The 24,556-nt window shown below is 35.4% G+C and overlaps 1 protein-coding gene across 10 annotated transcripts in view; it reads right to left on the bottom strand.

The window, feature by feature from the left end:
• Positions 1 to 24,556, bottom strand: part of SHPRH (SNF2 histone linker PHD RING helicase) — a 98,138-nt gene that overhangs the window by 58,228 nt on the left and 15,354 nt on the right. For 5 of the 10 annotated variants that reach the window (XR_007923169.2, XM_051855282.2, XM_051855284.2 and 2 more), the window contains exons 3-14: positions 23,465 to 23,594; positions 21,209 to 21,431; positions 19,441 to 19,515; positions 18,626 to 18,776; positions 17,437 to 17,545; positions 16,284 to 16,540; positions 13,883 to 14,551; positions 12,404 to 12,655; positions 11,499 to 11,577; positions 5,295 to 5,458; positions 4,927 to 5,183; positions 3,689 to 3,810 (exon numbers count right to left, since the gene is read on the bottom strand). Coding sequence is in view for 8 of the 10 variants with exons in the window: in XM_051855282.2 (XP_051711242.1) it covers positions 3,689 to 3,810; positions 4,927 to 5,183; positions 5,295 to 5,458; positions 11,499 to 11,577; positions 12,404 to 12,655; positions 13,883 to 14,551; positions 16,284 to 16,540; positions 17,437 to 17,545; positions 18,626 to 18,776; positions 19,441 to 19,515; positions 21,209 to 21,431; positions 23,465 to 23,594 (2,488 nt within the window). In the remaining 2 variants the exon portion in view is untranslated. Of the gene's footprint in view, positions 1 to 3,688; positions 3,811 to 4,926; positions 5,184 to 5,294; positions 5,459 to 11,498; positions 11,578 to 12,403; positions 12,656 to 13,882; positions 14,552 to 16,283; positions 16,541 to 17,436; positions 17,546 to 18,625; positions 18,777 to 19,440; positions 19,520 to 21,208; positions 21,432 to 23,464; positions 23,595 to 24,556 lie in introns of those variants that run through there. The other 5 variants (XR_011388945.1, XM_070074610.1, XM_070074611.1 and 2 more) reach the window with 3 other exon arrangements.

Raw genomic sequence — 24,556 nt, 5'->3', positions numbered from 1 at the left:
ATTTATTACCCAAGTTGATAATTTTTTTTTCTCTACCTTTTTGTGCACTGAAAAGAACCTCAGGCTCAATGTTCACAGAAGTGGTGAGAGGGAACATCACTGATGTCTTCACGATCTCACAGGCAAAAGATCCCATTTCTAATCATTAGCTAGGACATTAGCTATAAGTTTCTATAGATGACTTTTATCAAGTTGAGAAAACCTTTGATACTTATATTGCTATCAGTTTTTATCATGAATGGATGTTGAATTTTGTCACATATTTTTCTTATAATAATTGAAATTATTTTCCTTATTTAGTTGTTACACGGTGAACTGTAGAAGCTACTTTTCAAAAACTAAACCAACCTTGCATTCCCGGATAAACTCCATTTAGTCATAATACACATATTAATCTTTCTATATATTGCAATCATTACAACAGTTTTTAAAAATTAATATGAATCTATGTCCATAAGTGGTATCAGCCAGCAATCATATCCGTTAATGTCTTTGGTTCTATAATCAAGATAATGACTCCTCATAAAATAAGATGGAAAGTAGTATCCCCCTTCTCAATTTTTCTGGCTGGTTTAAACAGACATTGTATTATTTATTCCGTAAATGTTCAGTAAAATTTACTAATCAAGTGATGTGAGCCTAGAATGTTCTTTGCTGGAAATTTATTTTAACTATAAAAATCATCTATTTCCTCTTGTGGGCTTTATCTATTTAATCTAAGTTGTTAAAAGTTTTTGGCATAAAGTTGGTGATAATATTCTTTCATAATACTTTTAAATATTTATGGAATCTTTAATGATCTCAAAGAACCAGGTTTTGATTTCATGGTTTTTCTCTATTCAGTTTTCCTTTTAGTTGATTCCTGCACTGATCTTCATTATTTCCTGTCTATTGTGCACTTTTTACTTCATTTGCTTTCCGTTAAAAGAAGTTTCTTAAGGTGTCAGTTGTCTGAAACTTTTCCTTTTCCAAGAATGTGTTTAGTGCTATAAATTTCCCTTTACTGATTTGCTACCTTCTACAAATTTGGTATTTTATTTTATTCACTTCAGTATACTTCCTAGTTTCCCTTTCAACTTATTTTTTAACTCTGGGGTTATATAAAAGTGTATTATTAAATTTCCAAGTATTTAGGACCTTTCCATTTATCTTTGTTCTATTGAGATCTCATTGAATTCTACTGCTGTCATACCAAAAACATGTCATTAGATTTGAATCCTTTTTAATTTATTGATTTGTTTTATAGCCCAGAATATCACCTATCTTGGTAAATGTTCCATGTGTACTTAAAAATAATGTGTTTCTTCTATAGTTGGATAAAATATCCAATAATGCTGTTAGGTCTCGTGTTGATGGTCTTATGTTGTTATGTCCTTATTTATTTCTTGTTAACTTGTTCTGTAAGTAATTGAGAAGGTTGTTAACATTTTTTACTACAATTATGAATTTCTTAATTCTCATCAGTTTTATCAATTTTTATTTTATTTATTTTGAGTACTGGTTTTGGTGCCCAAAACATCTAGGTATTTTCCCCGCCAGAAATGAAATAACATTCTTCATCCTTGTAATATTCTTTACTCTGAAATCTATTTTGTCTGATAGTAATAAACCACTCTGGCTTTATTTTGCAAGTATTTACAAGGTATACCGTTTTAATCTTTATATTTGCACTTTTAAATATAAATGGGATTTTCATAGATAATATATTGTGGGATATTGCTTTTGTTTTTTTAATGTAGTCTGATAATCTCTGACTTTCAACTGAGGTATCTAAGACATCACATTTAATATAACCATTGATATACCTGGGTGTAAATCTGACATATTATTATTGTTTCCAAACTGTCTCATCTGTTCTTTATTTGCCTTTTCCTTTTTTGCTTCCTTTTATCTCCTTTAGTCTGATGATTTTTAACTATTCATTTAAAATTTCTTCTTTTTGGATTGCAATTTCCCACAATAGTGTGTCTTTTCACAATTGCTGTAGGGTATAAAATACATATCTTTGACTTGTCAAAGTCTCCTTTATCTATTACTATATCGCTTCAAAAATAGTATAAAAACCATTAATTACATACCCATTTCTTCACTCCCAGACATTGTGCTATTACTATATATTTTACACTGTTATAAAACCCACAATATGAAATAATCATTATGTTCCTAAATCTGTCTGTATATATGAAATGCATGAAATTTGTATACCTTGAATAAAACTAAGAAAAAAATCCACAATATATATTTTCTTCTTCAGGGATTCCAATACATGAATATTAAGCCATTTGAAATTGTCAAAAATCTCAGTTATGTTCTCTTCAAATTTTCAATCTTTATTCTCTTTGTTCTTCATGTTACATTGTATGTATTGCTAATTTATACTTAAACTTCACTGACCATTTCTTCTCCAGTGTCTAACCTTCTATTCATTTTTTTTTAGTTATTTATTTGAAAATTTATTTATTTATTTGAAAGGGTTTCAGAGAGAGGAGAGACAAAGAAAGACCTTCCACCTGCTTGTTGACTCCCCAGATGGCCACAACAGCCAGGAATGGGCCGCACGGAAGCATGGAGCCAGGAAGTTCATAAGTTTCTCACATGGGTAGCAAGAGCCCAAACACTTGGGCTATCCTCTGCTGCTTTTCTTAGGCCATTAGTCGGGAGTTGAATTGAAAGTGGAGCATCCGGGACACAAACTGGCACTCACATGGGATTCGGTGGAGCAGCCGGGACACGAACTGCCACCCCAATGAGGTGCCAGCGTCACCCACTATGCCACAATGCCGGCCCCATAGTCTTCTATTTATTAAGTATATTTCCTACATCAGACATTGAAATTTTTCTTGTCTAGAAGTCTGATTTTATGTTATCAGTCTGTCAACATATTTAATCATTCCTCTACAACCTACAGAATACAATTCCTATGGTTCTTATATTTATATTGGAAATCATCATCTTTATCTAGAACATACCTGACACACAGATGTTTGTTGAGAAAATAAATTTACAAGCAATGTTATTTTTAAATTAGTAAATATTTCCTTAAATGTTTTATAATTTCTATTTCTAGACATTTTGATAGTTTTCAGTTCACTGTTAAAGACTAAGTTTATCAATTTATAGCCAAGTATTGTTTCACATCCTAATTTCTCTAAAAAACTCATAAAAACAGAAATCAAGGAACTTCTATAAGTAGAAGCATCTGGCCAATGCACATGTGGATTTTTAAGGTTTTTCAACTGTTCTGCATTAACTGCTCTCAATATTCAGCTCAACCTATTTTAATTACAATCAGTAATCTGAGAGGCAGAGAGGAGGGAGGATTTTCATTTCTCCTATAATGAATCCTGTTCAGAAAGTAATCAGAAAATAATGCCTTGGTGGGTTAAGCTACTGTTTGTAATATCTGCATCTCATACTGGAGTGCTGGTTTGAGCATTGGCTGTTCCCCTTTCGATCCAGCTTCTTAATAATGCCCCTGGGAAGGCAGCAAAAGATAGTTCAAGTGTTTCGGCACCTGCCACCCTTGTGGGAGACCTGGCTGGACTTCTTGGCTCCTGGCTTTGGTCTGGCCCAGCTCTGGCTGTGGCAGCCAGTTGGGGAATGAACCAGTGGATGGAAGATTTTTCTCTCTTGATATATGAAGAAAGTAATTGGAAGAACCAGAGATAACAAAGCAATCACCTTCTACCTTTAATGATATGGATGCCTGCTAAGCCATTGAGAGCACAGACTAGCTGCCGATGTGCTTCTTCACATTCAGTCCCACATTTCTTCTGCAGAGATGTCAGCAGCTCTTCCATTGTCATGGTGCTTTAAAAAAATAAAAGGAAAAATGAAGGGGGAGGGGCAGATTGTTCAAAACTAGAAAGAAAATCCCAGGTGTTATTTCAACGGAATCTTTTTTCACACAAGATCAATAATAAAAATGTTGCATACATTCATTTTGATCATTACTGCTTTAAATTTAATTATCTTTATTCCAACAAGCACCCTTCCCTCTCTCTGATACCATCACAGTTTCTCCCATAACACTCAAGGGAGAATGAAGTTAGATACAACACGACATATCAGAATGGGTGACAGAATGTGAGAATGAGTCTAAAACCCTTCACTGCAACTTAATTAATTAACTTCTTTAAACCTGAATTTTTCCTTTCATTGTGTAAAAAGGAAGATTCTCCAAGGACCAGGTCAAATATCAACTCCATCAGAAGGGTATCTAACCAAAGTCAAATAAATAGAAATTGTTTCCATTAATGTCCATAGCAATTTGTACATACACCTTAGGAGACTTACCACGTTTGCCTTATGTTATAGAAATCTATCATCTTGTCATTTCCTTTATTTGTCTATAGTCTGATTAAGCGCAAGGAAAAAGTCAAATTTATATATTTCTTATAGGACGTGAAAGGGTTTCTTTCTAATACTCAGTGTTAAAATGAGGTCAGTTCCTAATGTGCAGTCTGATGCACAAAAGAATTTCTGGGACAATGGAGTATCATCGACATAAACTCCTTAAAGTTTTCACAAGAATAATTAGAGATAATAACACATTTGTAAGGAAAATATTTAATGTAAGCTGATTCCCTGATGTGGAAATCAAGAAATCTAATAAAAACAAAAGCCTTTCATAGTTGGAGGGCAGTCAAAAAAATTACAAAAACAAACAAAAAAACAAATAAAACTACTGCAAAACAATCTACTTTTAAAAGAAATATTCAAAACCATGCAAATAATTTTACTGCAATTCTCTTTCACAAATGAGGTTCTGTACCAAAGAAAAATTACCACACCAATAAAACAGCAACAAAAAATTGAAAACTCATTTAAAAGTTTGTCAATGAAATTCTAGACTGGAAAGTTGATTACATAAACAGTTTATTATTATAATATTATCAATCAGTGTAAGAAAATGGGTAATCAAACCTTTTTTGGAGTGGCAAGAACTCCCCACGAACAGCCTGTGGGTGGCAGCAGGCCTGCCTGAGCCTAAGTAATGGGTACAGGATGGAGGTGACGGTCCTTCTGTCCAGGCTGCTGAGTTTCAGAGTCCAGTCGGAAATCTTCCTAAGTTTTACCACTGCATCCTGGCAGCACACTTCATGCTGACGATGATAGAAATGTCTTTCCACTGGAGAAAAGTGGAGCCAGTGTATTTCTTCAGTTTGAGGTGGTATTTGGATCTGCAAGAGGAAGGCAAAACAAGATCTCAACCTGAAAATTTAACTTTCCACTCCATTTCCTTTTTTCTTTCTATTAGATATTCGTAATCAATAAAAACTTAATGCACTGACTTGGTCAATCACATCTTTCTTTGCAGACCTCCAGAGTATCTTGGCAATAAAGTTGTAGAGGGGTTGCGGATTGTTCTTGCAGTAAGGCCGATACAGAAGTCGAACCCACCAGTGTTTGATACAGTAAGGTTCAATGCCCAGGAAGACCACTAACCCAAAGAGATCTGAAAAACAAAAGTACATTGAGAATACTGTTTTGGCATTTCTTCATTATTATTTTTATTTTATTTTATTTATTCCAGAGAGAGAGAAATACAGAGAGAAAGAAAGACGGACGGACAGATAGCAGACAGAGCTCACTCCATCTGCTTGTTCATTCCCCGGATGCCTGCAATAGCCAGGGCGGGGCTGGGCCAGGGTCAGTTAGGAGCCAGGTGTTAGGAGCTCAAATCAAACCTCCCATGTAGGTGGCAGAGATCCAATTACATGAGCCATCACTACTGTTTCTCAAGGTCTACAATGGTGGGAAGATGGAACTGGGAGCCAGTTCCAGGAATTAAACCCAGTCACTCCAATATGGGATGTGAATGTCTTAACTGCTTGGCCAAACAAATGTCTATCCCTTCATTACTATTTTGAATAAGCACTTTCACAAACATTACAGAGTACATTCCATGAATTAAAATACAGATTTATAGCTCTCAAAGTTGAAATTCAACATTAATCCAGTTTACATGTCCAGATAATCTACTGTGCTCTAGGTTTTGTTCCAGATGTTAAAATGTAAAGTTTATGAAATCATTACACAAAGCTTGTACTCAGTTCAAAACTACCACAGAGGTAAGACATAAAACTGCTTTATTAAGCATGCTTTGTAAGAGATACATTAATATATATCATGGTCTGAAACCAACAGATGCAAGATTTTCTGGATCAGAAAAAAAAATTCTAATCTAACATGGAGAATATTCTCTGACCCAATATTCCTCACTCTGATCCAATAATTCCACTTTCAGGAAATGAGCCTAAGATAATCATAAAAAGTATAGAAAAGATTTACTCACAGAGTCATGTTCATAGCAACAAAATAAACATTAATTCAAGCAAATAAATTATCGTGTCCACATAAAACAGAACTATTTTTCTTTCCTGATCCAGCAGGCCTTCTATTAGCTTTAGAGCATGGCATTTCTTATAGATCACTTGACTGGGCACATATGTTATTTTTTCCCCACTTAATGTATATTAAGCAACTTTCTATCTATTTAGGATGATTTTTTAACATGTGGAAAATTGCTTGGGATGTAATGTTAAATGAAAAAAAAAAGGAACAAAATTATGTATGCAGTATGAATTCAAATATATAACGATTTACATAGAGAAGACTGAATGTGGTTTTTTTGTCAAATGAAGGTTAAGGGTAGATCTAATTTTCTTTTTTTTTGTATTTTTTTTTTTTATTAATTTTTATTTTTTTAATTTTTTTTTTTTTTTTGACAGGCAGAGTGGACAGTGAGAGAGAGAGAGACAGAGAGAAAGGTCTTCCTTTGCCATTGGTTCACCCTCCAATGGCCACTGTCGGCGCGCTGTGGCCAGCGCACTGCGCTGATCCAATGGCAGGAGCCAGGTACTTATCCTGGTCTCCCATGGGGTGCAGGGCCCAAGTACTTGGGCCATCCTCCACTGCACTCCCTGGCCATGGCAGAGAGCTGGCCTGGAAGACGGGCGACCGGGACAGAATCCGGTGCCCCAACCGGGACTAGAACCCGGTGTGCCGGCGCCGCAAGGCGGAGGATTAGCCTAGTGAGCCGCGGCGCCGGCCCCTTTTTTGTATTGTTAAAATTTTTCTTAATGTACATATATTCTCCTTAGAAGTCATAAGAAATTAATTAAAAAAAAAACTATAACCTTTCCTTCAAGATCTGTTCTGAAAATGACCAACAAATACTTAGATTCCCTTAAGTTGCTCTGATGGTTCCTGGGAGTTAGTAACATCTAAAAGAACCAAAACATTACTGCTTATAGGTAGAGATCCACAAGCCTACATTTTCAGCTCATATCAATCCAATTGCCTACTGGTTACCTCTTCTTTGAAGCTCCAAAGATCCTCAATCTCAACATGTCAAAATCAAATCGAGAATCATTCTGCCTGAACATACTTCTCTTCTAGGTCTTCTCCATTGGTGAATATTGTCTGTATCAACAGACTTATGCAAGTCAGAAACCTTAGCATCTCCTAATTCATCACCAAGTTTTGTTAATTTTCCCTCACCCACTTTTCTATTTACTCAGGACAAAGCTAGGTCAAATCCAAAGTGCTGGCACCACATGCCTAGATGACTTACAGCCAATCTACTGATATCCCTATGTTCACTCTGGTGATCTTCTAAACCATTCTCCACACTGCAGCTAAAGTGATCTCTTAAAATACAAATCCAACCATAAAGTAATCCACAACCACTGTGATTAAACCCTTTCATTAACTCCTGTTATTTTTAAGAAAATGAATAAAATTATGTCATGACTTACAGGTTCCTCTATCGTCCCTTTAATTTCCACTATTCAGTTTCTCAACACACAATCTTTTTCTTAGTTCTTTGTACTCTATTCATACTAACTCTCTTTCAGTCTCTTGTTGCCATATGTTCGTTATATTTTCTGTTCCCTCTACAACACAGAATTCTTTCTTTGCCTCTTAGCTCATGTTAATGTTTAAGTCTCTCAGTTCAGCTCACTTTCTTCTGTATCCCTAGTACAAGAGGTTATAAAATAAGATATCTTGCTTATGAAATTTGATATAGTTAGAATTTTACATTTTTGGAATTTGTGAGTTATCTTGATAACAATGTAAGATATGCCTAACTAATACATTTTCTAAGCTGTAAGAAAAATAAGGTTAGGGACTTTGTCTATTTTTGCTGATCACAACCCACAAAGAATAATTAGAATAACAAATGTACTGCAAAGCACTTGCTATTTAAAATCAACACTTTCAAAGAAACTAAAATAAGTAAATGATTACATAAAAGAAAAAACAAAACTAGAAGTAGAAGTAGCTTCTGTTCATTGATTATTTAATATCTGCCAAGTACTATATGCTAAATGATTTATGTATTTTAGTATAATTAATCTTTAGAATACTTTATTTCAAAAATTAAGAAAATAAGGATTTGAATGTTTAAGTAAATTTATTGACATCCAACAATAAGGCAGGATGTGAACCCAGATTTATACTCATACATCCACCAAAGTCAAAACTTTATACATAATATACGAGAGTATATTCTACCGACATGGAATGCAGTGGTGGGTGGAGTGGGCAATATTCTTATTTGTTTGACTTTTCAGGTAAACTAGTAAGATTTTAGCCTGTTTGCAGGAACATACAAAAGATGTAACAAGGTCTGGCACCATGGCTCATTTGGTAAATCCTCTGCCTGTGGCACCAGCATCCCATATGGGTGCAGGGTTCTAGTCCCGGTTGCTCTTCTTCCAGTCCAGCTCTCTGCTGTGGCCCAGGAAGGCAGTGGAGAATGGCCCAAGTGCCTGGGCCCCTGCACCCACATGGGAGACCAGGAGGAAGTACCTGGCTCCTGGCTTAGGATCAGTGTAGCTCCGGCCGTGGTGGTCATTTGGAGGGTGAACCAACGGAAGGAAGACCTTTCTTTCTGTCTTTCTCTCTCATTCACTGTCTAACTCTATCTGTCAAGTAAATTAAAAAAAAGAAAAAAAAAAAAAAAAAAGAAACAAAATGAAAATACCCTACCCTCATTTCTTCATTCTGTATGTGGACAGTTGGGACTGACAAGATCTCTGAGTTACTATTAATTAATAAATCATCATTCTTAACTGAAGTGGAAGGCTGCAATTTTGCCCCCCATAACCATGTCCAGAGACATTTGTGGGTGTCAGAATTGCAGAAGTGCTAGCAGCATCTAGCAAGTAAAAGCTAAACATCTTAAAAGGTGCAACAGTCCTCAACAAAAAATTATCTGGAATAAAATGTTGATACAGTCAAGGTTTAGAATCCCTCATCCAGGGACCAGAGCTGTGGCTCACTTGGTTAATCCTCTGTGTGGCACCGGCATCCCATATGGGCGCTGGGTTCTAGTCCCGGTTGCTCCTCTTTCAGTCCAGCTCTCTGCTGTGGCCTGGGAGGGCAGTGGAGGATGGCCCAAGTGCTTGGGCACCTGCACCCTCATGGGAGACCAGGAGGAAGCACCTGGCTCCTGGCTTCGGATCAGTGTAGCTCCGGCCGCAGCGGCCATTTGGGGGATGAACCAATGGAAGGAAGACCTTTCTCTGTCTCTCTCTCTCACTGTCTAACTCTGTCAAATAAATTAAAAAAAAAAAAAAAAAAAAAAAAAAGAATCCCTCATCCATAATGAAAATTAAACAACCATTGAGAATTCTACTCCCAAATACAACAGAGTAGTAAATCACAGGTTAACATCCCCAATACAAGAACTATAAAAAAACATGCACTTTAAAAGAAAAAAAGTTTTAAAGATATAAGACAGTTACTGAAGTAAAGAAGAAAAACAAGTGAAATTTCAGAAAGTTTGGAAAAGTCTCTTTGAGCATGAGGAAACTTTTGGGACTGATAATCTTACTGTGGAAATAGAATCATAGCTATAAATACATATATATAAACTTTTCAAATTTCACACTTACATACTTAGTTTTAATATGTGTCACTGATATATCAATCCCAAGTTGCTTAATAAAGCTATTTCTTAAAAAAGTTACTTGGGGACTGGTGCTATGGCACAGTGGCTAAGCATCTGCCTATGGTGCTGGCATCCTATAAGAGTGCTGGTTCGAGCTGACAGTCCAGCTCCCTGGTGATGGCTTGAGAAAACAGTAGAGGATGGCCCCACTGCTTGGGCCCTTCCACCCACATGAGAAACCAGGAAGAAGCTCCTGGCTCCTGGCTTCAAGGGCTGGCACTGTGGTACTGTGGGTAAAGCTGCTGCCTGCAGTGCTGGCATCCCATATGGGTGCCAGTTTGAGTTCCAGCTGCTCCACTTCCTATCCAGCCCCCTACTAATGTGCCTGGGAAAGCAGCAGAAAATGGACCAAGTCCTTGGGCTCCTGCACCCACCTGGGACATGTGGAAGAAGCTTCTGGGCCCCTGGCTTCAGATTGGCCCAGCTCTGGCTACTGCAGCCATTTGCAGATCAATCAGCAGATGGAAGTCCTCTCTCTTTGTCTTTCCCTCTCTTTGTCTGTATGTTGCCTCTCAAGTAAATAAATAAATCTTTTTTAAAAAATTGCTTAAGAATCTGCTAAATGGTGACAAGAACTCAAAACACCTGCATATCTTACACTTTGAATTAAGGTGCTTAAAATAAATTTTTCTAATAGAGAAAGTGATATAATCTCTTTAAAACCTGTATGTAGGAGAAGAGTACACACAAACTAAATGTCCAAGAAGACTAGTTGAAGGAAATATGATATAATAATGGCATAATTAACATTTTAAATTAATTTTTAAATTATTTTAATTAATTTTATAATTAATAAAATTATGGTTCCAAAACTTATGGATTTAGAAAATGAAAATTATGATCCCGATTTTTATAGAGTCAAATGAAATTTGAAGTACAAAATAGAATCAGAAAACAGGGAGAATGCAGAAGTCAGACCCATAATTATTCTGTTTTGTACCTACTATTTTGAAACTGCATTCAATTTGAATGTGTATTTTTTGATAGATTTATTTATTTGAATGGCAGAGTTACAAAGAAGAAGAGGCAGATAAAGAGAGGTCTTCCATCCTCTGGTTCACTCCCCAAATGTTTGCAATGGCCAGAGCTGGGCCACTCAATCAGAAGCCAGTAGCCAGGAGCTTCCTCTAGGTCTCCCTCACGGATGCAGAGGCCCAAGCACTTGGGTCATCTTCTACAGCTTTCCCAGGCCATAGCAGAGAGCTGGATCAGAAGTGGTGCAGCCAGGACTCGAACCTGTGCCCATAGGGGATGCCGGAAATGCAGGCAGCATTTTTACCTGCCACATCACAGCGCCAACCTCTGAATCTGTATGTACAAAATTTAAGCAAGTATGAAAATTGTTCAACTTAAAAAACACTATACATCTATCCTCATATATGCAAACAAAAAAATAATAAGTTTCATTTAAAAGACAAATGCTTGAAACTATTAGGAGTCAACTACAAATTCAAAGGTAAAGCACAACAGCATTTTTCCTCAAAATAATCCACCTTTTGAAATATAGGAAAAATGCAAGGAAATCACACATTACCCTCCAATCCTCTCTGTACTGGAGTGCCACTGATACACCACCGGTTGATCCCAGTTAAACGCCGAGCCATTTCAGCAGCCTGTGAGAGAGAAGTACAAAATAGAATCAGAAAACAGGGAGAATGCAGAAGTCAGACCCATACTTATTCAAAAAAAGTCTACAAAGAGCTGCACTTCAGGTGAGACGCATCTATTTCTAATCTGTAGTTATTACACTTAGTGTGGAATGTAACATTCAGTGGAATGTTTCCCAATACAGCGGTTCTCATTAGTGGGAGCTGCAGTGTGGCCATCCTGAGATTCAGGGGTAGTACAAGCATACACAGAATGATGAGGCGCCCTAAATGACTTGGTACAGCCCCAAAACCAATCCATTCTCCAGATGTAAACCACTGTGTTGAGACATGATTTATAAACTCGGTTCAAGTAATAGAGGAATCAAAGAAGATACAGAATATGATAAAGCTGAATGAAAATTTTAGCCTTCAAAATAGCATTTTCTGTTACCAATTGGTCTTTCTCATTAAAACAAACAAAAAAAGCCAAAGTTGACTTTGGTTCAAAGCTATGAAAGCCTACATGATTAGCTTTCCAGTTTGTAGAAATGCTTATAGAAGTCCCTAAATCCAGTTTACTTTGATCTGTATCACACAAAAACTGACATGTCATCCAAACATACATTGCACTGATCATACAGCCATGATTTACACAGAGTATCAAAAAAATTCCAAAGTGTTATATAGTTCATCATACAAGAGAAAAGCAAATGCAGTGTATAACAGCAAACTTTTGAGAAATATCAATACCGTAGGTTAATTATATTTAAACTATTAAAGTACTCCTGTCACCCTAATCCCATTCTGTTTTTTTCCACAGCCTTCAAAAAGATTTTGCAAAAACTCTCACTTTCACTGTAGGACATTCAACCATCTGAGCTTCATCAAGGCAGATCCTCCACCACTCCACAGCTACAAGGGGGCTGGGAATAGCCATATAGCGCTTCTGGTTGCGGAGGCGACGTCCATCCTCACTGTTGCTATGCGGGATATCGACGTAGTTTAATTCTGAACGAAGGACGTCATAGGTAATGATAACTATATCCTGTTCTGCCAAAAAATGAGGCTGTAAAAAGCCATCTTTCTTCACTCCTTGATATACCTAGGAAATAAACAGCCAGATATAGTTATTGCAAAAAGACTCAAAGACAAATGAAATATCTATTTATACCGTTACTAAGCCCTTTCTACTACCTTAGGACCACACATACTGTGTGATAGATACTAAATCTTTCTAGCAAAAGATATGGTCTAGTGTGGAAGACTAGTTAAGCACTGTAAAAAAATTTGTAACAAATAAATGTGACAGAATCACAGTAGAAAGACCAACTTTATGTCTGGGAAGGTGAATTTCAAGAAAAGATTATTTGAGGTATGCTATGAATAGCAGTTAGGCATTTTCACAGGTAGAAGAAAAGGAAAGGAATAAGTAGGTAGACAGAATCAATAGCATGTGCAAAAACACAATATGAAAGAAAAAAACAAGAGCCATTATTTATGAAATGCTCTTATGTTTTAGATACTAGATTAATTAACTATTATTTCCACATTTCAACAATACTATTTACATGTTATTAGGAAATGTCAAGCAGTTTAGTCAAATTGATAGAGCTAAGACTCAAACCAAGGTTTGTCTACCACACAAAACAGAGCTCCTCAATTGAAAAAATTGTTTTTTACTTTTTACTGTATTCTCTATGCCAATGAGAGTGGTTAAAACAAAGAAAATTTTTGATAATACTTGTGTAGAAAGGAAGAGCAAAGATAGTGAAGAGTACAAACATTAATAATGAAATAATGTGCCAGTACTTTATGAACTCATTTAATCTATACAAGTATGTAATAAAATTCTATTTTTAGAACTCAGCACAGTTCCTAACATAAAGTAGATACTCAATAAATATTTGTTGAATAAGTTCCTATTTAATAGATAAAGCAATTGAGGTTTGACAGGATGACTGTAGCTCAGGGCAAATCAGACAAGTAGCTAAAATACACAATACTGCCTCAGGATTGTATTTATCTCAGAATATAAAACTCATACTAAAAATTTCACTTATGTCATCAAGAATTTTTTTCCAATGCTTTCCTATATCCATACTCAAAGTACTTGAACTCCTGAAATTTTGATGTCAGAAAAATAACAGAATAAACAGTCTGCTATCTTCTTTCTTACTCTCATTTCCTCCTCAAGCTCTGATTTAATGTTGTTATTACATCATTAAGTTAATTTCTGGGGTAAACAACATAGCAACAGAGATTATAAAGTCTACCATGAAGAAGTAAAAATTTACACTTCCCCATCCTTCATTAGCCCTAACTGCCTTACCAAGACTCGAAGAGATGATGATCTCACGTGCCTATTGATTTCCTCCACCCACTGGTGACAAATAGAGCTTGGCGAGATAATCAGAGTTGCTCTTGTTGATACCGGTTCCATTGCAACAAGGCAATGGGGGCAGTAAAAAGGCTTAATCTTCAGATTCTTCTCTTCATAATTCACACATTTTGCATGTTGCCACAGGTGGCATCTCAGGCACTGAACACGAGCCTTTTGGTCTGTTTGGTTCAGTTCACCACATATGCACTCAAAACGATAGTCAGAGGTATTATGGGGAATCTGAGTAGTATTAGAATGTGGCCCATCACCACCAGCAGGGGTTAGAGATTCAGTTTGTTTCTTTGCTTCACATTCTTGTTGGACTTCATGAGTACTTTCAGACATGGTAACATCAGTTATCCCAGATTCACTAGTTGCTGGACAGTTATCTTGTGAATTGAGATTGATGTTAGGCTGACTTTTTCTTTTTTGTGTGCAGAGAACAAGCTTTTTCCTCAATTTACTACGATTTTTCTTGGTCTTATAATAATAGTAATAAGGATCATCATCATCATCATCATCATCATCAGAGGTGTCTGATGGCAAATATTCAGAATCTGTGTCCTTGTTCCCTGATTTTCTGGTTTCTTTCTGAATTTTTCTTGGACTTCCTATTACCTATGAGAGAGCACCATTTAATTAATTATTTCAATATAATTACACTTATGAAATTAAACTGACAATATAGATGCTTTATAAAAAAAAAATCCAGTACCCAGTTTTTGCTACCTTTTTCCCTAAGGAGACTGATTCCTGATTGTGTGGATTCCAATCTGCCCTTTGTAGTAACTCCCCCCATAGTCTATAGGCCTAAAACAAAAGGAAAGCTTTACTACCGAACAAGAATGATTTGGAGAGAATAAAGACTAGAAATGGGGCTGGCGTTGTGGCAAGCAGGTTAAGCTGACATCTGTAGCACAGGCATCCCATGTAGGCACTAGTTCAAGTTCTAGCTGCTCCACTTCAGATCCAGTTTCCTGCTAAAGTGCCTGGAAAAGCATCAGAAGATGCCCAAGTGCTTGGGCCCCTGCACTCACATGGGAGTCCCAGATTAAGCTCCTGGCTCCTGGCTCCGGACTGACCCAACCCTGGCTGTTGCAGCCATTTGGGGAATGAAACAGCAGTTAGAAGACTAATCTCTCTCTGTGTGTCTCCCTCTCTCTCTGTAGCTCTTACTTTCTAATAAATACATAAAAAATAAATAAATCTTAAAAACAAAAACAATAAAAGTCTAGAAACAAAAATGGAGTAACAGATTTTGGTAGCTTCTGCTTGAATCAAAAAACAAAGTACAGAAATGTACAAACTCTGGCAACTACAAATACCAAGTACTAAGATACAGCACTGAAAACAGAGAAAGAATAATCTACTAGCTACTGTAACTAGTAATCAATTCCTTCTTTCTTTCTCTTTCTGCTTGTGTCCCTTGCACTTGTTTACTGAATGCCAATTCTACATTAGGTGATATTTTAGATGATGGAAATACAAATATGAGCATTATTTAGGCCCTAGTTAACAATAACAAAGCCAAATGATGCTCTAGGAATTCCTAACAGGAGTACATAACATAGTAGGGGTTTGATGGGCAAGTAGATTAGAAACAGATTCCTCTGAGTGATGTTAGGACTGAGGTCAAAGAAGTCAGAACACTTAATGCAGAATCAATGGCATTAATTAGACACTGTCTTCTTTCGGTGGCAGCAGGATTAATAAAACCACAGAAGCACATTGCTGAGGACACTCTCAACTCCAGAAAATGAACTTTTATTGGTCTGCTATTTGTTTCACAGTAGCCAAACTAGTACTCTTCATCTTGGGTTGATTTAATTACTTTTCTCTTTATTTCTACAAATATTATACCTTTCTTCCTAAAAATTACTGGTTTATAGAAGCAATTTTATAATAAAATGTAAAAATTATATAAGATGATGACAAAGAAAATGAGAATTTATATAAATGACTTAAATTACATATAAAAATTCAAAGTATTATTAATATTTTTAAAGTATGGAACAAACTTTCAAAGTGCTAAAAGTATTATAATGAGAACAGAAGAGTTATCTTAAACTCTATAATATGCTTAACCAACTCATTGTAGAATTCCCCCAATAAACATTTACTGCATACTTGTTATATGGCTAGCACTCTTTTTTGAGTTTAATGATAACCAAAATAAAGTTTCTGCTCCCCTGGAATTGAAATGCAAAAAGCAGGAAACCCAAGTAATAGCCATAAAGTGCCTTTCCTAACTAGTTTTTTGTTTTGCTTTAGATATTTAAGAGCTTCTGTGTCAAGATGGGATCTGTCAACTTATCCTGCATCACAAATATTTACTTAAAAGATCTGTTACCTGCTTTTTGGTTTTATCACATATATCTTCTTCCTTGTAATTCTTCCCCAATGTAAAAGTTCCAGAAAAACCATGACCTTTGATCTGTTTCACAAGACCTTCGAAAATTAAACATTTCAGCATTCGTTTCAGGAGACTCCTATTCCGCTGAACGTCGTATCTGTATATAGAACTGACATACTTATAGATAGAAAGGATGGAAACTCCTTTTTTCCCATTCATTTCTTTCACAGCTTTCAGAATCATCACACGTGTAGCTAAGTACAAAAGGATACATTAACTCAGTCAAAATAATTAAAACATAAAGAAAGCAAAACTCATTTTAAACTGTACTGAGGATCAAGTTAAAAAATAAATCAGGAATTTAATGCAGTATAATGCCACTCTGAAGACTATGTAATAGAAATTTATCTCATCACATTAAGAAATACATTAATGGAAGTAGGGAAGAATTATTCACTTGAATTTGTTAATCATAAAACAACAATCATTTAAAATGATAAGAGAAAACTCAAAATCATTTTGTATATGCTACCATTAATAAGGACTCATTTGGTAGCAGAATCTGAAGTAGCTATTCTTGAGAATAAACTCAGTTAAAATTTTAAGCTAAAGAAATTTAAATATTACAGACTGAGGAAATCAAGTCAAAGGAAAGAATAAATCTGGGTCCCATTGTGACGTAGTGGGTGGAGCCACCGCCTGCAGTGTTGGCATCCCATGTGGGCGTCAGTTCGAGTCCAGGCTGCTCCACTTCCAATCCGGCCCTCTGCTGTGGGCTGGGAAGCAGTGGAGGATAGCCCAAGTCCTTGGGCACCTGTACCTATGTGGGAGACCAGGAAGAATCTCCTAGCTCTTAGCTTAGAACTGGCGCAGTTCTGGCCGTGGTGGCCATCTGGGGAGTGAACCAGCGGATAGAAGACTTCTCTCTCTCTCTCCCTGCCTCTGCCTCTCTGTAACTCTGCCTTTCAAATAAGCGAATAAACCTTTTAAAAAAATAAATAAATTTTTACTTTCATTAATATTAATTGGACCCATGTATACAAATAATTATAAAAGCAATCATTCACCAAAATTATATCATTAATGATTGCAAGAATTATAACAAAGACAAATGTAAGAAGGTGATTTCTTTAAGAGATATCATACTTACGAGGACAATGAATTTTTTCTTTTGGTTCAAATTCCACGTTTTGGGTTTCTGTGTCTTTTACTTTTCCTCCAAAACAATGGGATGGAACAAAATAATTCACTACTTTTCCCTGATATAAACAACAATCAGTAGTCATATAGTGTTTTACTTTTAGTATTCTGAAGTATTAAAATCAACCCTCTTTCAATTAAGGAAATATAAAACAGTTGTAAAAAATTAAAAAAAAAAACCTAAATATTTTATACATATATACAAATCTTATTTTTCACTTCAAAGCTTGTGATATCACTTCTTAAAATTGTGCAAGGTTATCTTAAATTACCTAAATGTCAAGTGCAGATTTGCTGTAAGTAAATTTCTAAAGGATACTAAAAAAAAAAAGCTGAACCCATTGAATTTACACTAATACTGCAAACAACTTGATGTTAAAATATGCAGAGGAGGAAATCCTAGAAAGAAGTTAAAATTACACTCTCCCAGTTACTTTTCTACTCAAACCAGAAAAGCTAACTTTACAAACTTGATTCTATCACAAATTCACAAAATCCTAAATGCTGGGAGCCTCGTGGGCACTAGGGGAACCTAATTACAGTTATATTCTTAACACAACAGCTTTACTTTAGTATGATCTAATGTGCTGACTTCAGAGTTCAACATTGGAAAATATATGCTATGAATAAGCCTTAGTAAATTTTTTATTTTTTGTAAACCTTATATTTTATATTTTTAAACACAATTATATATTTTGGGAAAGGGACTTATGAATTTGTTTCAAAAAACAATCTATTTATACTAAGCTACCTATGCTTTAACAATGTTTTAATTATTAGATTCTAAGATTTACATATCACAGATTTAATATTTTTAAAAGATTATTAAAAAAATCAGAATTTTTTTGTAATGACCGAGCACTGGAGGAGTCAATAGTATTTTTGTAGAGGAATTTCTCTACCAACAACTAGGAAGCCTAAGTAGTGACTACATAGCTCCTTCATAGTTGGCCAGTATCACTAACAATCCCTGCTGGGTCACAAACAGCCCATTCTGTGACCACTTGAAGATGATATAAATCATTAACTGCAGAGTGAACAGAAAGTGTTGACTAAAGTGCCAAGCAAATGTTCAACATATGATGCTTTCTGAGAACATATGTCCCCTGCTTTCCCACGCCCTACAGTATTCCTCCTACCTCAGGAAGAGTGAGAGGATCTTGTTTAATATCTTGTCGAGTATGTGTCAGAATCAGAGCCAAAACCTCTACTGTCTTTCCGAGACCCATCTCATCTGCTAGGATTCCACCAAGCAACTGTGGCCCAGAATTTGGGTATTCACGGATGATACTAAAAGAAAAAACAAGAAAAACACATCACAGGAATATAAATAAAAATTATCTTGCTACTTTGCAAGAACACTGTAAGAAATGCATAAAAGCCCAAGTTTATTGAAACTATATTTTAGAATGAAATACTTCAAATCCCTTGATCATGAATATAAGAAATGTGATAATCAAAATATAGCCTAAGTCTGCTGAAACAAAAGCAGTATTCGTAAACCTCCATCATTTTTTCTCTTCTATAATTATAAGGAAACATGTCTGCCCCCCCCATTTCTATGAATTTTATGAAACTAAAAATAAAAAAAGTGAAAGGCAATAACTACTGATCCAGTAATTATGTTTAATTATTCCCAAAACTATTTATAATATAAATGGACAAATTTAATGAAAAATGTCAAAAATGGCTCATAGTAAACAAGGTAACATTTTTAATGAGAATAGTCTCTCTTTAAATCCTGATAACTAAGCATCTTACAACTGCTATTCTTCATTTATTTACTGAAAAATGACGTGATATTAATTCTAAGTTTATCCTAACTATAAAAATGCTTAATAAAGATTTTAAAATCTTTTTTGAGGTACTGCTAAGCTAAAACACATATTACCATAAATGACTCATATAGTTCTCATTTTTTTAAATTAAGTAAATAAATAAAATTTTGTCCTACCAGCCTGTGTATGGATTATAGTAGAGTTTCAAGCCCTCTGATGTAACAATCTCTCGCCATAAGAAGTGCAGGGTACTTTCTAAAGAAAAATATAGCCATTGAAGCAAGGTTATCTTTGTTTTCCTTTATAAGATTACTAGATGATACAGAAATACAGATACATACCACTTATGAAATGAAAATATTAAAATAGAAAAAGTTCCAATCTATGGGAACTGTAGAAATGCTAAATGACAGATGAGGATTTAATGAAAAAAATTTGGTCTGTGGATTAAAAAGAATGAATCACTTATACATGCAGCATGGCTATGTTTTTAAAACATTATACAGAAAGAGGTATAACTCTCACCCACCCACCCAAAGTACACATATAATATAATTCCCTTGTTATTTCAAAAATAGGCAAAACTAATTTATGTTTTGGTAGTTACCTCCTAAAGGGATTGAAGTAATATTGACTAGGCTATGAGGGAACTTTCTGGGTAGGGAAAGCAGTGAGACAGTGATTGGTTGTTAATGGTTTTAAAATCTACTACTATAGATTTTTTTTAAACATTCAGAGAATCCTTATCTTTCAATGAAATAAACAGAAACATAACTAATGAAAAGGTATATGGGACTTACTTCAAAGTAAGTTAAAATGTGGTAGCAGGAAGAATGGGATGAAATAATATTGTCTATGTATTAATATTTATTATCCAAAACAAAAAGTTAAAAAAGGAGGTCAATGGATAAGAAAGTATAAAGTAGAACACATAGGAGAAATAACAGTTATTCATAATTAGCTAAAATAAATCTATATAGGTAGAACGGAAAATATTTGAAATCAATAATCACTCCCAAGAATTATGTAAAAATATCTCATTTTGTGCCTATTCCTTAAAAGATAGTGAAAAAGAAGTAAATACCTCCCCAAAATATACTTTCATGAAAACACCCAACAGAAGACATTTTATTCTTATTTATTTTGAAGCCCAAAGAAAAAAATGAAAATCTAGGAAAATTGGGTAAGTGGTGTATGTCTCCCACTTCTATAAACTGCTATGTGTTGCTAACATTCTTCATCAAATTGTGAAAAGTTTCTTACAAATTTACTAGTAAGATTGCTGTCTGACCAGATCCTAAAGGGAATTCTTAGCTGGAAAAACATGTAAATAAATTTCTTGGTTTTTCAAAAGTCCATGGGGCCAGCGCTGTGGCACAGTGGATTAAAATGGCCTGGCCTGAAGCGCCGGAATCCCAAATGGGCGCCAGTTCAAGGCCCAACTGCTCCACTTCCGATCCAGCTCTCTGCTATGGCCTGGGAAGGCAGTGGAGGATGGCCCAAGTCCTGGGAGACCTGGAGGGAAGCTCCTGGCTTTGGAACGGCGCAGCTCCAGCCATGGCGGCCAATTGGGGAGTGAACCAGCGGATGGAAGACCTCTCTCTCTCTCTCTCTCTCTCTCTCTCTCTGCCTCTCCTCTCTCTGTGTAACTCTGACTTTCAAATAAATAAATAAATCTTAAAATAAATAAATAAATAAATAAATAAAAAGTCCAATGAAGGTAGCCTTTATCAGGAAAAAAATGGTCAAACATTTATGAATCAGGATATTCACAAATGAATTTTTCTTGATTTTACTTTTGGAGGATTTCTTAGCAAATAATTTATTCACAGTAACACCCATTCTATGTCATATTTTCAATATACTTTAATGGTCAATTTCCCCATCTTCAATCTCTTTCATGTAATCTCCTCATCAATCTGCCTTTCATTAAGCATTTTATACTTGCCACAAGCAGGAGTGTTTCTGAAACGTTCTTGTTGTAGCATCCAGTTGACGGCCTCTCTTTGGTAGGGTCTCAACACAGGGATCAATGCAGGATGCTGGACATCCACTTGGACAGACTGTGTTTCTTGTTGATGTGCTTGCTTCACAAAGTGATAGAGTTCATCAATGTCTTGTCCCTCTGGCTCACTCTCTGAACTGTCCTCATCCTCTTCTAACACATCTGTACATCCAACAATAAACGTCTTCAAAACCTAATCCACCTTTTGTAACTACAAGTAATTCTTATAATAAGAAAATAACATTCACTCAACTTGAAGGCCTTGCTCAGTGTGTTTTGTGATTGGAAGGCCCTATTATTATTCACTTATTAAGATAATCCAGCTACTACTTTTCCACAGTTTTTTTTTTTTTTTTGGCTGGAAATAATTTTGTCTGCAAAATCTTTAATACTCTGGATACAACAGTATATTGCAATCTATCTGGTACTACCATTATTCAGGTGTATCTGTCCCTCCCCATTGAGAGCAAGGTTGTCTTGTTTCTATAGACCCTCAGAGAAGCTGACGCACTTATTTAACTTTTACATGTTAACATTAAAACATTCACATTTACACATTAACTTTCTATGATTAAAAAGACAAAGACTGGGGTTGATGTGGTACAGCAGGTTAAGACACAACTTCAGATGTCAACATTCCATATATGAGTGACTCCTGGCTACTCAGCTTCTGATCCAACTTCCTGCTACTGTGCCTTGGACAAAGAAGACAGCTGAAGTGTTTAGGTCCCTGCCATCCATGTGAGAGACTAGGATGGAGTACCTGGCTCCTGGCTTCAGTCTGGCCCAGTCTGGCTATTGTGATCATTTGCTGACTGAACCAGTAAATGGAAGATCTCTACTCTGTGCCTTTCAAATAAGTCAATAAATTTTAATAATTAAAAAAAGGGGCCAAAATTCCTATTCTATTTCTTATGCTAAAAAAGGATAGCATTTGGCAGCAGTAGCAGCCAATTAGGAAATAAGTGCTTAAGCTATAACACAAAATTGTAAGAATATCAGATTCATTTGGTGAGCACAACTGCTCTATAAAAGAACACTTGGGCTTATTATAACATGAAAAAAAAAATCTTCGAATAAATTTACAAATCCCTTTCAGCTGATTCCTTACTAAAAACATTAATTCTTTCAAGGTGAAGATATGAACCATTTATTCCGGAATTTTTTTTCAAAGAGGCCTACATACTTTTTTACAGGAAATAACTCATATAGTCTATAACTAAAATTGTACCAAAAAATGACTTTTATTCAACAAAAAGTCATACCATGTAGAACTTTCGAAACTTCACAATTAGGGCATGAGTGTATGCTTGGCTACTTCAAACTGTTACTATAATTAAATTCGTAGTTTCCCTTAGAAATCATGTTTTAAAATTTTAAATTATATTATTTTTGAAAGGCAGAATTCTGGAATTCTTATTATAACTTTAAAAACTCTAGATGTAATTAAAAAGCATTTCTTCTAACCTGAAACCAGAGATTTTTTCCCTCATGTCTCTAGTTTACAAAATGATTTAGTATTATTAGTGCTAGAAGCTTAAGAATGTACTAAAGAAACATATCAAAAACCAAGCTCAGAAACTGATTTTCTAAATATTCCAAATGTTTTGTAATTCACACTTTAAATAATATTGGCCCACTAACAGGAAGACTTGGAGATAATTTAGCTGCTTTTCAAGTATTGTTGGATTGTACCAAGCCATCCACACTACGCCTTGGTGACTTGGCAGACAACTCTGAAACTGCAGTCATGACCAAGGATTCAATGTCTTGCCAAGAAACACAGCAAAGTCACTCAGACTTTAAGGGAACCACACTCTTGATTATCTGTCAGACTGCAAAGGAGAGGTGGAAAAAGGCCAGCCAAGAAGCTCTGTGACAGAATTTTGCGTAGGAATAATCCAAAAATTCCAACCAGCTCAGCTTTTTCGACTTGCATACTTATCCTACAAACATTTCTTAAATATTTACTATAAGCTAAGCATAGTGTTAAGCAAAAATAGTAAAGAATTAAATTACATTATGGAGGCAATTTCAGATAAGTATAATTTTGCCAAACAGTGATTTTACAGAGGTTGTTTAATTTTATCACAGTTTTATTACCCATTTTTCTGGTTGCTGTATCTAGGAACTGGGGGAAGGGGAATCCATAACTCTTATGTAATAGCAATTTTAGAATTGACTTTAATAGTTACCTGGAACCATAACATCGTTTAACTTTTCTATAACTCTTTTCATGAGCTGATTGAATTTTTTCATTCTTGAATTTGCATCACTGAAAAAGTCCAGTTTTGCTAGGCCAGCTTCCAAAAGATAAACTCCAACCTATAAATAATCAATCAACACAAAACAATTTCATTAGATTATACTATTCTTTAGAAAGACATAAGAAAAAACATCTTTTAGAATCACAGTTCTAAAAGTATTCAAATTATCTGCCCCACAAACACCAAATCTGTACCTATCACATCTCTACTTATTTTTACTTTCAATAATACATAATTTCATGTCCCAGGGAAGAATTCACTGCAATGTAATGCCTCAAAATATTCTTTTCCTATGTCAATTTTGAAATTATCAGGCTATTGATGAATATGCTTTCTTTTTTATATTACAGAAAGAAAGAGCTCCAATCCACTGGCTCACTCTCTGAAAGGTCACAACAGACAGGGCTGAGTCAGACTGAAGCCCAGCTCTGAGAACTCAGAGGGTCTCCCATGTCAGGGGGGATCCAATTACTTGAGTCATCACTGCTGCTGCCTTCCAGGGTCTGCATTAATAGGAAGCTGGAGCCAAGAGTCAGAACTGGGTATGGAACTCAGGTACTCTGATGTGCAATGAGGGGGTCTTAACCATTAGGCTAAACACCTGCCTCACAAAAGCTTTTTTTTTGCCTTTTTTTATGTTAATATGATATTAACATGAGAAAAGATTCAAAGTAGTTGCAATTGTTTTTGTGAATATTTTTACTTTATTTTTTCATGTCAATGTGATATTAACATGAGAACAGATTCAATGTAGTTTATAGATAAAATTCTAAGAATATAGTGATATTCTCTGCTTCCTTCCCTCTTTCCCTTCCTCCCTCCTTTCCTTTCCTTTCTTCCTTTGATGAGAAATATGATATAATATTCAGTTAAACAAAGATGAAATCAACATTTTACAACTTCTTTTTTGAGTTATCATGAAGGTATAGTAACCTACTTTATGGTATACAAAGTACACTTACATATCTCACTTGACTTTTATTTTTACTTTTTGAGAGAGAGAGAAAGAGAGAGAGAGAG

Source organism: Oryctolagus cuniculus, chromosome 5 (assembly GCF_964237555.1).
Source record: "Oryctolagus cuniculus chromosome 5, mOryCun1.1, whole genome shotgun sequence".
Taxonomy (NCBI): Eukaryota; Metazoa; Chordata; class Mammalia; order Lagomorpha; family Leporidae; genus Oryctolagus; species Oryctolagus cuniculus.
This window is presented reverse-complemented; position numbering and strand designations above follow the sequence as displayed.